At 35.4% G+C, this 15,810-nt stretch overlaps 1 protein-coding gene across 1 annotated transcript; it reads right to left on the bottom strand.

Annotated features, from left to right (window-relative positions):
- Nucleotides 1-6,658: 6,658 nt before the first annotated feature.
- On the bottom strand, nt 6,659-15,276 carry LOC107789930 (disease resistance protein Roq1). The gene is made up of 5 exons (XM_016611811.2): nt 14,506-15,276; nt 12,850-13,927; nt 10,707-11,003; nt 7,581-9,056; nt 6,659-7,461 (listed from the first exon to the last, which is right to left on the bottom strand). Exons 1-5 carry the CDS (start codon nt 15,003-15,005, stop codon nt 6,877-6,879), a joined length of 3,936 nt encoding a protein of 1,311 aa, XP_016467297.1. The 5' UTR covers nt 15,006-15,276; the 3' UTR covers nt 6,659-6,876.
- Between the last annotated feature and the right edge of the window lie 534 nt (nt 15,277-15,810).

Raw genomic sequence — 15,810 nt, 5'->3', positions numbered from 1 at the left:
CTTGAATAATTGGCGTTAGGGGTGTTCCTTTCTGGAAATATATTACTTATGAGGCTACAATTGGTATTGTTTCATATTATGTTACATCGTTGGATTATGTATATGTTGTTAGGATGTGTTTCTAGGGCTCTCTGACAGGTGGATAGGCCTAGTTACAAAAGAAACTCTGGTGAAATTTTTGAAAATTTAGGGACTTAGTCAAATTTGGGGCTGCTGGAATGTGGTGTGAAAAACTTAGTTGCATAAGATGCTAATAACGGATTTTACCCTCATTCGAGAATGAATGATCCTAAGCGGGGGAGAATATAACACCCCGAAAAATTTCGAAAGTACTTAAGTGTAAAGCCCGTAAAATTTGCGAAGAAAATAATGTTTCGTGGTGCCGGACTAGGCTTACGTGTTTGAGGATTGCAGAAGGCTCGGACTTTTTGGGTTGAACAATGCACCGAAAAGTAAAAAAAATAAAATTTGGCGGAAAAGTACATTTCTGCGGTCCATTATGCGACCGCAGAATCACTCTGCGGACTACATAATGGCCGCAGAGTGAGGCAGTTAATTGGGCCAGTTGAAAGTAATTATGCGGTCGACTATGCGACCGCATAACTGTTATGCGATGCACTATGCGACCGCAGAACAGTTATGCGGACCGCATAGTGACCGCAGACACAGGCAGATTTTTGGACATTTTGGACACCAATTATGCGACCGATATGCGGTTGTATATGCGACCGCAGAATCTGTTCCGTAGCTTCATTTTTGGGTTTTTAAAACCCGACCCTATTTCGTTAAATACACTCTTTGGGCCATTTTTGAGAGATAATCTGATATTTTAGAGCGAGAGAGAGTGCCCTAGAGTGAGAAGGTGTTCTTCAATAATTGTTCTTCAATTCTTGCTCAAGTTTTGGAAGATTAAAAAGGGAAGCTCACTAGGTCTTCATCCTAGAGATTGAGGTTGCTAAGAATTTCGGTAACATTTTAGAGTTTAAGGAAGCTCAATTGAGGTATGTTGGCTAAACTCTTCTCTTAGAATTGAATCACACGATATTCATGAAAAATATGTAAGTCCCGAGTAGTTCATTATAAAATTGGCTATTCCGAGTAAGATTGGGTTGAAAGATATATATATTCGATAAGTATCTCAAATGCTTTATTCATGTTATGTTAGCAATTGAGGATGTGTTAAAATATGGTTTGTGCATTAATAATGTTTCGACTTCAAATCAAGTTCAAACGAAGACTATTATGTCAAATTTTGTGAAATATCTCTATGTTCCTTAGACTATAAATTGCTCACATGTATACTACATACCTTGATTTGAATTATATTTTTTGTTGTTGATGATGATGATATTTGAAATCGAAAAGGTGAGCATGAAATACTGATTATGGCCAACGTGCCAAGAATGATCTTATAATTATGGCCATTAGTGCCAATGAAATGAAAAGATGTGAAAGTAATATGAAATGCGATAATTGATATAAAAAGGTTGATGTCTCAAATAACACAGCCTAGCCGGTCGGGTTGTGATCGGACACCATGCCGCACACATGGTAGTGATTGTGCTGGAAATTATAATTAAAATTGTGATTTTGGTCGATGTCCCTAATGGATAGCCTAGCCGATCGGGTCGTGATCGGACTACATGTTAAAAAAGGTGGTATTGATATTGAGAGTAATTGTGGTTGATGTCTCTAATGAGATAGTCTAGCCAATCGGGTCGTGATAGGACTCCGTGCTGAGAGTACGGTGGTACTAGTTTTGTGAATAATGGTTTTATGAATAATGGTATTGTGGACAATGGTGGATACTAAAAATCTCCGAATGTGAGATATGAAAATTAATTTGAATACTGTCTTGATCCTAAATTGAGGCTTGATGTTGATTAAGGCGTTCATTGATATTATGATAATCTTTTTTGTATTATTTGTCATTCTATTGAGAGGGTGTTTAGTTATACATACTAATGCTATTCGACATTACTAACGTACCTTTTGCCGGGGGCACTGCATCTTTAAATGGATGCAGGTGGTTCCACAGCAGGAGATATTGATCAGTGATAGCAGTACACCTTCTTCCCAGCTGACTTGGTGAGCCCCACTTCATCCTGGGGTCATGCATTTTTTGTTCTTTGTGTATTCTGTTTGAGGTATAGCCGGGGCCTTATTGCCGGCATTATCATTGTACTCTTCATTATTTATAGAGGCTCCGTAGACATAGTGTGGGTTGTGTATTGGTGCTGGAAAAGACAAAATATATTATGTTGTGATTGTATTACTTGTCCATTTGAGACTTTAAAAATGATGAATTATTAGAAATGAATTGGTAATGTTGACGTGAACACCTTTTTGTCTAATTCATGAAAATATGTATTATCTCCATTCGTGGATGAGTTTGGGTAGAAGAAAATCAAACATGCTTGCTCGATCGGGTTCACTCGGTTGAGCGCCGGTCGCGCTCCTCGGTTTTGGAGCGTGACATCTTCCTCTCAAATGCTTAATGACATATTCAATGACATATTTTGTAATAGTGATTCTTCACTTTTTATGCCTATCTAAAGGCCTTGTAATAAATATAAATATATATACACAATTGAAGAAGAAAATATATTCCTTCTCTCTATCTCTATTTCTTGTTCATGTTTTATTAAATTGCTTTATTTCATAACATAAATAATAATTTAGAATTATCTAGACATTGCTAGGTGCTTGGTTGGCTAAGACTTTGTTTTATCCATATTGTAGAATTACTTTGTATAATCTAAGGGAACACGTCTATAATGCTCTTTTTTTATTCTTCTAGAAGATCATGTTTAGAACTAGATATAGAGTTCTCTTTTTAGCTCCTATTACTTTGTACTTGCCATTTGCATCAAGAAAAGTTGAATATCTTCTCTCCCAAAACAAAGTGTTGTTTTCTTCCTCTTCTTCTCTTCTCCTGCATTCTTCCTATCTCCTCAAGTAGTCCCCTTTCTCTAACATAGTGGCATCAGAGCCATGCCAAACATTGGTCCACTTGCTTTCCATTCACTCGTCTGACAAAAGAAAACTATGAAAAGTGGTGTTTATGAATGTTACCCATAATTAGCATTCAAGATGTATGGGGGATTGCAGAAAATAGGTATGTAAAACCTTAAAAATGAGAAAGCTTATGAAAATGCTTTGGCAAAGACAAAGCAAAAAGATCAACAAACCATCACCACCAATGCTTGGATGATGTTATATTTGAGAATGTAACCGGTGTAACTACCTCATAGGAACCTCGGGAGATTTTTCAAAACTATATACAAGGAGAAGATAAAGTAAAGAAGGTAAAGCTTCAATCTCTAAGGGTTGATTTAGAAGCACTAAAGATGAAGAAATCCAAATCCATTTCGGATTATTGTTCAAGAGCAAAGGTGATTAAATCAATCACGGTGATATGGAGAATCTGGAGGATGTTCGTGTGGCGAAGAAGATCATTCGTTCTTTGACGGCTAGATTTCACTATGTCGTGCATGCGATTAAAGATTCTAAAGATTTAGACTATATGACCATTGAGCAACTGGAGGGTTCTTTACTAGCTTATGAAGACCATATTTAGAAGAGAAACTTGTCAAAACTATGACATCTTTGAAAGCTGATAGAGGTGATAAAAAGAACTATTGAGGGCAGGAAAGAGGAAGAGGACATATTGATAGTCGCAGTAAAAGAAGAGACCATGATTACTATCGTGAGAGAACTAAAAAGATGTATGACAAATCTCAAATTACGTGCTATAATTGTCATAAACTTGGACAATATTCTTGGTAATGTCCATGGGCGGATCTACATACTAAATTTGGGTGCTTCAGCACCCATTAACCTTACCACATGGCCTTTATTAGCTATATAGAAAATTTGAGGCGTTTGATATATTAAACCCGGAAGCACCAAGAGAACAAAAATGCTGATGGGTGATTTGGTCAAGCAAGGATAGTGGCTGCTTTAGTAGTGTAAGGGGGTGGGAGCTCGAAACTTACTACTTTCTTCCTTTACCCCATTAGGTATCCTTTTTAAATTTTTATCCGGTAGCTATATTTTTTATCCAATACTACTACTTTATTTATTTCCATTCCAGACTACTTTTTCCCTGAATTTTATTTTACCTTCTTCTTTTTTTATAAAGTTTTTCCTTTTGTATTTTACCTAGTAATTCTCTATAGCAAAGAAAGAAAGAAACTCCAAAGTTCGACCCTTCTAAAAACAAATAGTTCCTCTGGAGTGGCAAAATCCATAAAAATAAATTCTCGCCAGTTGCATTTTTCGTTACACGCATTTATAATACTAATATGAGTTTTTTATTAACTTTTTTGACCGTTATGTTCAAATAGTTATGCACTTATACTATGTGATTGATAGTAATTGTACGTCAAGAACAGTTAAGCACCCACAAACCCAAAATCCTGGATCCGCCACGGGGAATATTGTAGTAATGTTGAAAAAAAGTCAATCTTGTCGAGGACAAGAAAGAAGAAGAGGAGCCAACTATGTTGCTAGAACTCAAGGAGAAAGAGAAGGATGATGTAAATTCGTGGCATTCGGAAAATGAAGTTGCAAGTTGAACGAGGAAAATTCAAAAACTTCTTGATGAAAACGCAAACCTCAAAGAAGAAGAACTAAAGAGATTGATTCATAAATTGGAAGAGACAAGTAAAGAGAGAAACATTAGTATTATTGAAGAATTGTGAGCCAGCTGAAAGATGAGAAAGAAGCTCTACATCTAAAGTTGAATTCTCTGATAGCCGAATATCTCACATTAAAGGAACAAGCTGGAAAAGCCAAGACCAAGAAAGCTGTAACTGGTAAAGAGTCAAGCCATCAACCCCAATGAACTAGTATATCATCAAATAGCTCTAAGAACAATGTATAACAACAATGAAAGTGCAAAACTAATTTGTAGACAGATTAAGGGAGCAGCTTAGTACTAAAGGACACAGAGCCTATAACTTCAGTCATCTTCCCATTTGGAGGAAAAATACTTGCTCAATGAAACACATAGAACCTCCAAGAAGGGGCTCCAGAGTGTGATGGCACATCTTGAAGAAAAAACGAAAGACCTCAATTATGAGCAGACTAATCATGATCAAGTTATAGAGCTTTCTAGGCATTTCTAGACTCAATTATGGACGGTTTGGGTAGCTAACTGAAAAGTGGATCATTTTTTATCAGAGCTTTAAAACCAGGAACCATCTTCAAAATCCACAAGTACAGGTAGTAAGAAGTAGCGGAAGCAGAGGTGGATCTAAGATTTACAAGTTTTGAGTGTCAAACTAATTTTAATGTACACGTGTTGTATTTACATGGTCCAAATAAGATATTTATTGGTTCAGTCTGATATATTTTTTATTTCGGATCGGTTATTCATCTTATCGAGTTTATATATAGACAAATCAATCAAAAGAAAAAATAATAATAATGAAGTTGTTCTCCTAAAAAAAAATATTTTTTTTACTATCTATTGATACATGATAACAGTAGATACGAAGAAAAAATAGTGTGAAGTTGAAATAGAGTTGTATAAGACTTTTATGTATTTTGATAGCATAAATTAAGAAGAATTATTCTTGATAAATGATTCTATAAGATGAGAAAGAGAAGGTTTTTTGAAGGAAGAAACTTTTATAACTTATAGAAGAAGAAAGAAAAAGTTACCAAGAATTAATAAAAGATAAAAGCATAGAAGAATCAATTAAATGTAAATATCCATTAGATAGTAAAGAAAAAGACAGAAAAAACAGTGTGGTCTCCAATTAAATGCATGAGATGGAAAAAATATTAATGTGTTTAAGGACGGTATCGAACTCCGGTCGCTTGGAAGACAAACCAGAACCTTTTCCAGCAACATCCAACGCCATTTTGTTGAGTTGGGTGTCACTTAATTCTATTTGGTAACATTGTCTGTATGTATACATATATTTACAAAATTTCGACCGAGGTTTGCGGATGGCATGCCACCCCCTTCCTCCTTAATAGATCCGCCCCTGAGCGAAAGAGTAGGAGGAAAAACGGAGTTCTTACCATGAATGGCTTGATCCGAAATTTCCAGCAGATCCTTGGTTGGCTCTGAAATGAGCCTTGACAAACAAGTTCTAGAAAAAAAGTGTAGAGTCAGTTGCAATGAGCTTCTTCTAAGAAAACTCGAAAGAGCCATCAAACCAAAAAAAAAAATGAACATTGAATTTCATTGAAAAACCAATTCAGCTGAAGGTCACTTATAAAATTACACGAGACAATCATATAAATGTTGAAGAATTTAAGAGAATTCAGTAAATTTTTCAAGGAAGAATTGTGAAATTCACATAAACTTTATTATAGTGGCAGCCAACAACTGAAGAACATCTCTCTTAACAAAAACAAAAAGGGCAGCTCGGTGCACGAAACATCCCTCGTTTACGCAGGGTTCGGGAAAGGGCCGCACAACAAGGGAGTGTAACGTAGACAGCTTACCCTGAGCAGTGGCTGATTCCATGGCTTGAACCCATGACCTATAGGTCACACGGACACAACTTTACCATTGCTCCAAGCTCCCTTCAAGAACATCTCTCTTAATTATGTGAAATTTGCAAAGGGTAATTATTAGCACTTTCAGATAGCTCACTTGCACAATAGCTAGATTGGTAGTAAAAGATGCTCCATAAAATAGCCAGAGTATTTCAAAGATTTTACTAAATGGAAGTATCAAAACCTAACAGTTCTTTGAGGTACACAAATTCTATAAATTGAAATAATAGAATAAAAAATTAAACTGAAAAAGGACCTGCATTCTTGCGGAGTAAATCCCCTACCATTCTTATGTATTCTTTTTCTATCTTTCGTCACCAGAAAAGAGATACAGAATTTGAGGACAAGATCAAGCTTCTATCTGTTTATGAGCATTTCGTACATAACACTGCCACCAGCTTCATCTTTATACACCAAATTAAACCCCCACTGTTTTCCACGATGGCGGAAGTCCCCTGGTCTCAAACAGGCTTCAAATATCCCATAGTCATTTGGGTTATTTGCCTGTAAATTTGATCTGTGACAGAGACTGTTTAATGGCAAAAATGCAAAGCACATATTAGGGACAGCAGTAGCACGACGTAACACATTCATGGAAAATGAACAGACTTTCTTGAGCTCTTCAGTCAGCATTCCTTTATGTCGGGGAGTTAGTTTTGCTGTAATCTCAATGGTATCTCTCTCATAAAAGTCAAAACTCGGTTCCTCATACTCTTTCCAATAACTGGAATCATAATTGTAATGATGCATGCTCCCCTCAAATTCAATATCGTAACTACGTGCGGAATGATAAAAGCAGCAGGCGCAGCATATAGCGAAACCCAAGAAATTTTCAGTGTACCAATGTTCAGGAAGATTGACTGACATCTTTGCGGCACTTCTATCTTGCCATCTAAACCATTCTGGAATTCGTGTTCCATGTATAACAATCTTAAGAATTTCCTGCAAACCAGAAGAGATAGATATATCATTCCATGTGACATAGTTATTAGCACATATCTAATGTTTCTGCTGCCTTTTTTTCTTTTTCGTTTCATAAAACATAAGCTTTAGAGAGAGACCTCACGCTTAGCCGTCGAAAGATATGAAAAGGGAATAAGCTGCAACATATCATCCATTTGTTGCTTCTGACTGTTCTCCAGCAGTTCTGACACATCTGACCATATTGAGTCTAACCATCGATAGAAATTTTGGTACTCAATATTTGTGACTGCTATTAAATTCAACTCCTTGCATTTAATTACTAAATCTTCCATGCTTCTCAAGGCCAAGTGTTCATCTACATATAGCTCCTTGATGCTTGGGGGAAGCTCCGGCAATGCTTCAAGCCTCTGGCAAAATGTTATGTCAAGGTATTCAAGGCAAAAAAGTTGATTCATCGTTTCAGGCAAATTACAAAAACCATTTCCACTAAGATTTAACTTCACCACAGAGCCTAAGCTTCCAAGACTTCCAAAAACATCATCAGGTAAATTGAGCATTGATGATGAATATTGGACTTTTGGTCCAATCACAAACTTTTTCCTGAATGATAAGACCTCAAGTTTATTTAAACGTGCAACCGAAGATGGTAGTCTTAAAATACCAGTACCATCTGCAAGTAATTCCTCCAAATGTTCCAAGTGACCCAAATTTTCTGGTAAATACTCCAGTCCCGAGCAGTAAGAGATGCGCAGAATCCTTAAACTTTTCAACATCCAAATGTTGTGGGGGAGACTGCTAATAGAACTACACCAACTCATATCAATAATCCTAAGCAAGTCAAGATGTTCATAAATTGTGGGCTGCTCCAATGTCAGAAGGAGCTGAAGTCCATGTCCTGCCAAATGATTTATGGCATTTGGAATTTCGGGCAAGTTTTTAAGTTTTCTGCAGTCTAACAGCTTTAGATTTGTAAGACTTGTCAATCTCCATATGCTGCTCGAGAGACTCGAAATAGTTTTGCAATTACAGATTTCAAGGAAATTTAGTGAGGTGAGGTTTCCTATAGAGGTGGGAAGCTCCTTAATAGAAACTAATTTTAAGATGATTTCACGAGTACAATTGCTATTCCTGTGAATTTCTGGTAAACTCCCCAGTTTCTCACATTCACTAATCTTTAGATTTCTGAATCTCCAAATACTACTTGGGAGACGTACAAGTTGGTTGCAGGAATGCAATTGTAGGTTTTCTAGGGAACTGAGATGCTCAATTGATGCCGGCAGTTCTCTTATCCCAGTTGAACTGAGGTCGAGTTTCTTCAAGTGCTTTATGTTCCTTTCCACCTCCGGGAACCTTTTCAAATTAAAGCAATAATTGAGATCAAGAACTTCAAGACATTCTGATTGAATAATTTCCGGAAGTCTCTCAAGTGATGTGCAATGATCCATATTTAACAAAATAAGCTTCTTGAGAAACCCAACAGATGGATGGACTTCCACCAATGCATCACAAAAGCTCAGGATCAACCTTTCCAATTTTGCGATCATCTTAAAATCTGGGGTTTGTATCAATTTGTAGCAATAACTGAGATCAAGAGTTGTCAAAAGGGCTAACCTCTGTACCATAGAAGAAAGAAAATTGTTAAGCACACGTTTTCACAATGTATGCATTTATGTCCATTAAATTTGCAACTGTCTATCTGTTAAGTATCTGACTAAGTGGAAAAAGAGATAAATTATCAAAGACGAGAGATCAGAAATGGAAAAAAAAATTAAAAGGGGGAGATTGGCACATATATGTTAGAGTTTTTCCCTGAATTTCTAATCTATTAGAAATCTCTTTCTTGAATGAAGGGAAAAGACTCTTAAAAAGGAATAAATCTCCTTCAAAACTTATCTTTTTCTTGGAGGAAAAGTCTTGGACATCTATAAATTGAGGAATCCTGCTTCTCACAACAACAATAACAATATCCACAATGTAGTCATTAAAGAGTCTTGTTTAGGGGGAGATTTTTCTCTCAATAGTTTTTATATTTTTATACTAGTTTTTATATGTAGGTCAATTGACCAAACCCTATTATAGTATTATATTTTAGTATAATTCTTTTGTCTCTGATTTATCGTCCACCAAGCTCTGTATTGTTAGCTTCAGCATGCACCATGTTATTTCGATCCCATCAATATAATCCATTCATTCAGAAATTCTCCCTTTATTTGTTCTAATACGACAAGTAGATGAATGGTTCCTTTTGTCTGTCACTTATTTCAAGCACCTCATCTGATACAACAATTCTTCGATATTCTAAAGATGTGAAGCTTTAGAACTAGTATTCAAAGAAAAGGAACACTCCAAACCATCCAGCTATAAGTTTACTGCATGACTAAAGGAGCATATGTCTCTGTATTTTTTCCTTATATTCTTTATAAGGTAAATATTTTACTGATGATAGTAAAAGAAAGCATACACAAGATATTTATCACTGAAACATATAAGAGAAGAAGCCTCTCCAAAGAGCATCCGATCCTCTGTAAAAGTTGGAATTCTATATGTGCCCGTAACAAGAACTTAAAACCAAAAGCTTGAGTACAGATGAGCACTGTTCAATTATAAGATACAATCATTTTCTAACTTTATGATCAGAAACCTTGCATTACCTCCAAATCTTTGAGCATCAAAAACATTTTCTTCCGACTTAAGATCTTCTGGTGACCCACAGTTGACTAGCCTGAAAAGCCAAACTAACTATTTTTCATCTTACTAATCAATTAGCCCAACAAAAGGTTATTCCATTTTCTCTCTAGATGCCAAATTATTTATTCCAATTTTCTAAATTAAAATAGACTTGATATAACTTCAATAGAAGTAAAATCAACATTATTAGATAAAAATGCAGTAACTATTCATCACTAAAAGATAATAACTTTGAATTTCTCTGAGCAGATGTTCCGTCTGCATCCATACGTGATTTCATGAAGTTTTGCAGTCAAATATTAATTAAGTGATTGTTCTAATTTTAGCTGTAAGTCTACTGGTAAGAGACGTCACAATTTGAAACTTCTTTCAGGATTCATGCAGTCAGTTTTTGGTGCATTTTTATGCTAGAGAATTAAAATTGCAGTCCAGATCAAGAACAATACTTTGAACATCAGCTACTTCAAAAGTTCTGCATTAGTTTCTATCTTACCAAAGCACATATTGTATAGCATGTAGACAGTGAGGACTGAAATTTGAAATCGAAGGAAGCAACACGATGGTGGCAACCGTACCTTTGCTCCATTCCAGAGTTCGATGATAGAACTACTCTTCATAGTAAGATATATGAGCTTTGATGGTTCAAAATTCGATGGCAATGAGTCTGCAGAATAGTCACGCCATTCAAGCCAAAGCAGACTGTTAGGAAGATAGGCAACAGGCTCATCAAACCCCCTGTTGTAATATTGTTTCACAAGTATCCTCAGCCTCCTCATCTTTTTGAGAGCTTCAGCGCTGTACATATATTCCAACTCACTCTCTTCAAACTGTTCAGGCTCTGTGAGTAACAAGCCTTCAATTGCTTCTTTCCCCTGCAGACAAATAAAAAAATATCCTTATAGAAAAAAAACTATACGAAGCACATATAAGTATGCTGCATATACTTATTTTTTTCAGTATATACATAGAGACTGACATAATTCTGGGAAATGCATGTATGACCATCTTCGGAGTGAGTGTGGCAGTTACATGAAATGTGGTAAGATATTTATGTAAGTAAGGCATTTATCTGTTTCCAATCCCCTCCCTGTGACTATAAACCATTCCAATTCAATCATCATATACCTCTTACGCTGCATATAGTCCATCTCAAATGAGATTTGTTTTTCTCCTCTCCTCTCTAAACGGGAGTGGAATTTAGGCCATATTTAATGAAAAAAATGTCAAAGATAACGAAACAATCAATACCCTAATAAGAAGGCTTGTTTCTTCCACCCTATAAAAGCTACTGAGGTTCCATCCCAGTTGTTCACTATGAAACTGGGAGTTCCAGAGGGATCACTAATAATGAACTGACAGATTTCATCCAGAGGCGTGGAAGAGGCGGCAAATGTTGATTCAGAACACTTTAAAGGTTTACCAGGGCTCACGACTTCCCTTGTTCTAGGATTAAGTAAAAAGTCTAGCATAACATTTTTGTTTCAAAAATTGGATCCACTAGAATATGCATACAGAAAATATTATGAGCAAAAGTTATTGATTCCTGACCTGACCCTCTATTGTCTGTTAGGGGAGATTGATTGGACTTTATACCATACCTTACTTAGTCTTCCCTTGCAACCGGATTCTTCAGAGTTTAAATAGAAGTACCCCTTCTAGGAATAACTGGCACTGCTTGGCTTATCTAGTAGATTGTTTTAAAATTTCAAGTGCCGAAATGCTAATTTGTTCGACGAAGTATCTAAAGAGACATATATCATGTTCTACTCTTTTTTTCTTTTCTACTTCCTGTTTTTCATCCGAATAAACTTACTTCCTCTGTTCTGTTTTATACAGACACTCTCCTTTTCAGTCCATTAAAAAAGAATGATACATTTCTATATTTGGAAACTCTTTAATTATAGATATATCATTTTATCCTTAATGACATGCTCTTCCAGCCATAGAAATGTCATGGCATGTTTAAACCCACAAATTTAAGGTGCTTTTGATATGTGCCAAAAGTCTTTATTTCTTTCTTTCCTAAAATTTGTTTCCAGTCAAACAATGCCATATAAAATAAAACGGAGTAGAAGTTTACCAAAAGCTTGAACTATGGAGAAACACTCTATGGTATAACGGGTTTACGATAAGGAGAAGTAAGATTGGATATATGCATTGCAGGTTTAGCCGCAAGAGTGAGATTAGGCTTGATGTTCCTAGAGAATGGTATGATAGATGAAAAGCAGTATACATAGAATCAAAGAACGATGGTTGAAATAGTGGAATACTAAAGGATTATTATGTGAGAGGAAGGATCCCTACTAAAGTGAAAGGCAAGTATAACTATTTTGCTACATTTCCTTTTTAGGTCCAATATCTACTGGGAGTCCTTAGTCTTATTAGAGATTTGTATCCCAGTACAAAAAAATAGAGAACCCAAACTTTTAATATAGGATTAAGACGAGTCTAAATGGCGCAACATGGATAGTGAGGTTGGCTGACCCCATAGCTTGGGATTGCGGCTTAGTTTTTATTATTGTTAAGAAGTTGAGCACATTGTAAAAGTGCTTTCTATGTCTAATGTACTCTATAAATACCTGTTTTAAAACAAAACAAGAAAAAGGTTAATTTACTATCTCATGCTTTCTTTCAAGACTACACATATATCATTTCCACATTCTTTTTATGAAGATGAACATTGCTCACATAATAGCCATTTGTGACTAGACATCTTACCATATCTCCTATGCATGCATCCTTAACATCCTCTGGACGATATATTCTTCTCATAGGTAATTCTTGAACTGCGATTTGTCTACCCATCTCTTGCATCAAATCATGCATTTGGATTTTGTCCTCTAAAATAAAAATGAGAGATTTTTCAACAAGGGTCTTTACTCCTAGAACTGGGTGGAAACCAGAAGCGTGAAATAATGCTGTCATATCTCTTTGGTTGTAACCCCTGAAGAAACATGCAATATCTAAAAATATACTTTTTTCGTAATATCTTAATCCATCAAAACTTATTTTAAGTGTAGCCATAATTTCACCCTCAGGGGTATCTTTTAGTCTATCAATTGTACTTATCCATACATCAAGATCTTCCTTGTACAGCAGAGAACCAAGCACCTTAAGAGCTAGAGGAAGGCCTCCAGTATAATCTACCACAAGATTTAAGAGCTCCTCAAACTCCTTTTCAGGTGACTTTCTCTTGAATGCGTGCAAATTGAAAAGCTCAATTGCTTCATCTCTTTCCAAAACCTTTACCTCGTAAGTTTCATGCACATCATGGTTTTTCAACAGTTTCATATCCCTAGTTGTGATAACAATTCTACTACCACTACCAAACCAATCTTCAGCTCCAACCAGCTTATCCAGCTGGTTGCTATGATTAACATCATCAAGAACAACCAGAACTTTCTTAGAACAAAGTCTCCTCTTTAATATTGCACACATTTCTTCAGTATCAGTACAATCTACAAATTCTACCTTCAACAGTTTGGAAAGGAGAGTCTTCTGCAAATACAACAAGGTATGGTGTTGTAGATATTCTTTAACATCTTCGAGTAAACAAGCACCTTCAAAATTCTGATAGTATCTGTTGAACAATGCTCTTGCAGCAGTTGTCTTTCCTACACCACCCATCCCCCAAATCCCAACAAGACGAACTCCTTTCAGGTCCATCCTCAACAATGAATTTAGTTTCTTAATTTGAGATTCTATTCCAACTAAATCTCTGTTAGTTATTGAGATGGAGAAACAAAATTTATCAAATATGTCTCTCACAATCTGTTGTATGCATTTTGATTCATCCCTGTATGCCAATAGAAACTAAATCTTTAAATTGAGTGCTATTTCATACTGAAAAGGTATGCATTGAAGAAAGGAAAAAATGAGTAAATTTTCTGAAACCACTAAGGGGAGTTGAAACTTCAGTTCCCCATAACTGGATTTAACAATTTTAATCATGCTATGGGAATGAACCTTCTAAAAGAATAGGTCCATGGTACTCAGGGGTAAAATTGGCTTTTAGTATAATCATTAAAATATCTGCCTTCTCAGTTAATTTCTCTAGCAGACTCTAGATTTTTACATGAATGTTCCCATAATAAGAAAGTATGTTACCAAAATCAAGAAGTTGTCAATATACAATGAGAATGTCAGAACTTTGAAAAACTCTTGTAACCCTACCTTTTTTCCCTTTTTTTTTTCTCTTTATAAAATTTTTCTTAGAACTTAGTAAGCTGCAGAAGATTTTATCTAAAGTTTGCTCTGACCAGGGATTACAAAAACAACCATGCACTTATTATCCTATGTACTATTGCTAATATTATAGTATAACTTTTTGGAATAAAATGGAAATAAGAATTTAGAACAAAAATCACCACTGACCCATTGTAAGTGTTGCGCAAATCATGCCCTGATATGTTAGCTACCTTAGTAAGTGCCTCCCTCCACCTTATCACTTTGTCCTTGTCATCAACCAATTCAGCCTCAAATTTAGTAAAAAACACAGCATACTCCCCATTTTGTTTCCTCACAGTTGATGGATCCACATCATAGAAAACTGGGACAACAATTAGCTCAAATTTTTCATGGATTTCAAGAATCTTTACCAGTTCTTCCAAGCACCATGTAGAGGAAGCATAGTTCTTGGAAAAGACAACAACAGCAAATTTTGATTCTCCAATGGCTTTCATGAGTTCAGATGAGATTGACCTCCCTCTCTTTAACTCCTTATCATCCATGAATGTGTGAATACCCTTTTCAATAAGAGCATTAAAAAGATGACCCACAAATGTTTTTCTAGTGTCTTCTCCCCTAAAGCTTAGGAAAACCTCATAACTGCGTCCATAATTGGAAGATGAAGAGCTACTTGAACAAGTCAACATGGGTATATCTCAAATTCAGAAATTGATGGAAATGAACAAAATTTAGGGGAGAAAAAAGACCACTTCAAGAATATTTGAGAGTTGAAACACCAACAATGTCTTCTACTGAAAAGTCAGAACTTTGGTTTGAAAAATCTATTCTTGGCTTTTTTTTTTTTGGCCATAACGTATGCTGGACTATACTATTCGAGGTAGTTGAAACTGTAGAGGAAAAATGTTGTCCTAAGCTTGGAGCCTTCACTTAAAATGTCCCTAGTATATAAGGTGTAATATTTTTCCCAGCATATAAGGAGTGGAGTATTATATAAAGTGATAATAGCTGAGGCGGGGCATATATCAGGTAAAATTGATAGGTTATTATTGGATTATTAGTATTAGGTTATTGGGTAAATAGTTTGGTTACGGTTTAATATTATTTGATCATTGGGTTATCGGTTCGGAATCAATTTACTCAACTTATTAACAAATTAACCGATAACCCAATAAATTTTATCAAAATTATAATTTTACCTACTAAGTATATAAAGCCAATCTCATTTTCTCAATTCTCTCAACCGTCACTCTTCTTCTTCATACCTTATTCCATAAGGTGAGTTTTAAACTTTTTATAAATTTCTTATCTTCATTCTTCAGTTAAGATTTTTTACTTTAAATTTAAAAGAATTTATTGTTCAAATTTAGTTTTTTATTTATTACTTTTATTGCACTGATTCTTTAGTATTTACAAGATTAGGTTTTACTATTTTTTGTGAATTATGTCTGTTCGCACCGAGATAATTAGTAAGATTAGATTATTGAATATCTT

This window comes from Nicotiana tabacum, chromosome 4, assembly GCF_000715075.1.
Source record: "Nicotiana tabacum cultivar K326 chromosome 4, ASM71507v2, whole genome shotgun sequence".
NCBI lineage: Eukaryota > Viridiplantae > Streptophyta > Magnoliopsida > Solanales > Solanaceae > Nicotiana > Nicotiana tabacum.
The sequence above is the reverse complement of the archived record's forward strand: the minus strand, read 5'-3'. Positions and strand labels throughout refer to the sequence as shown.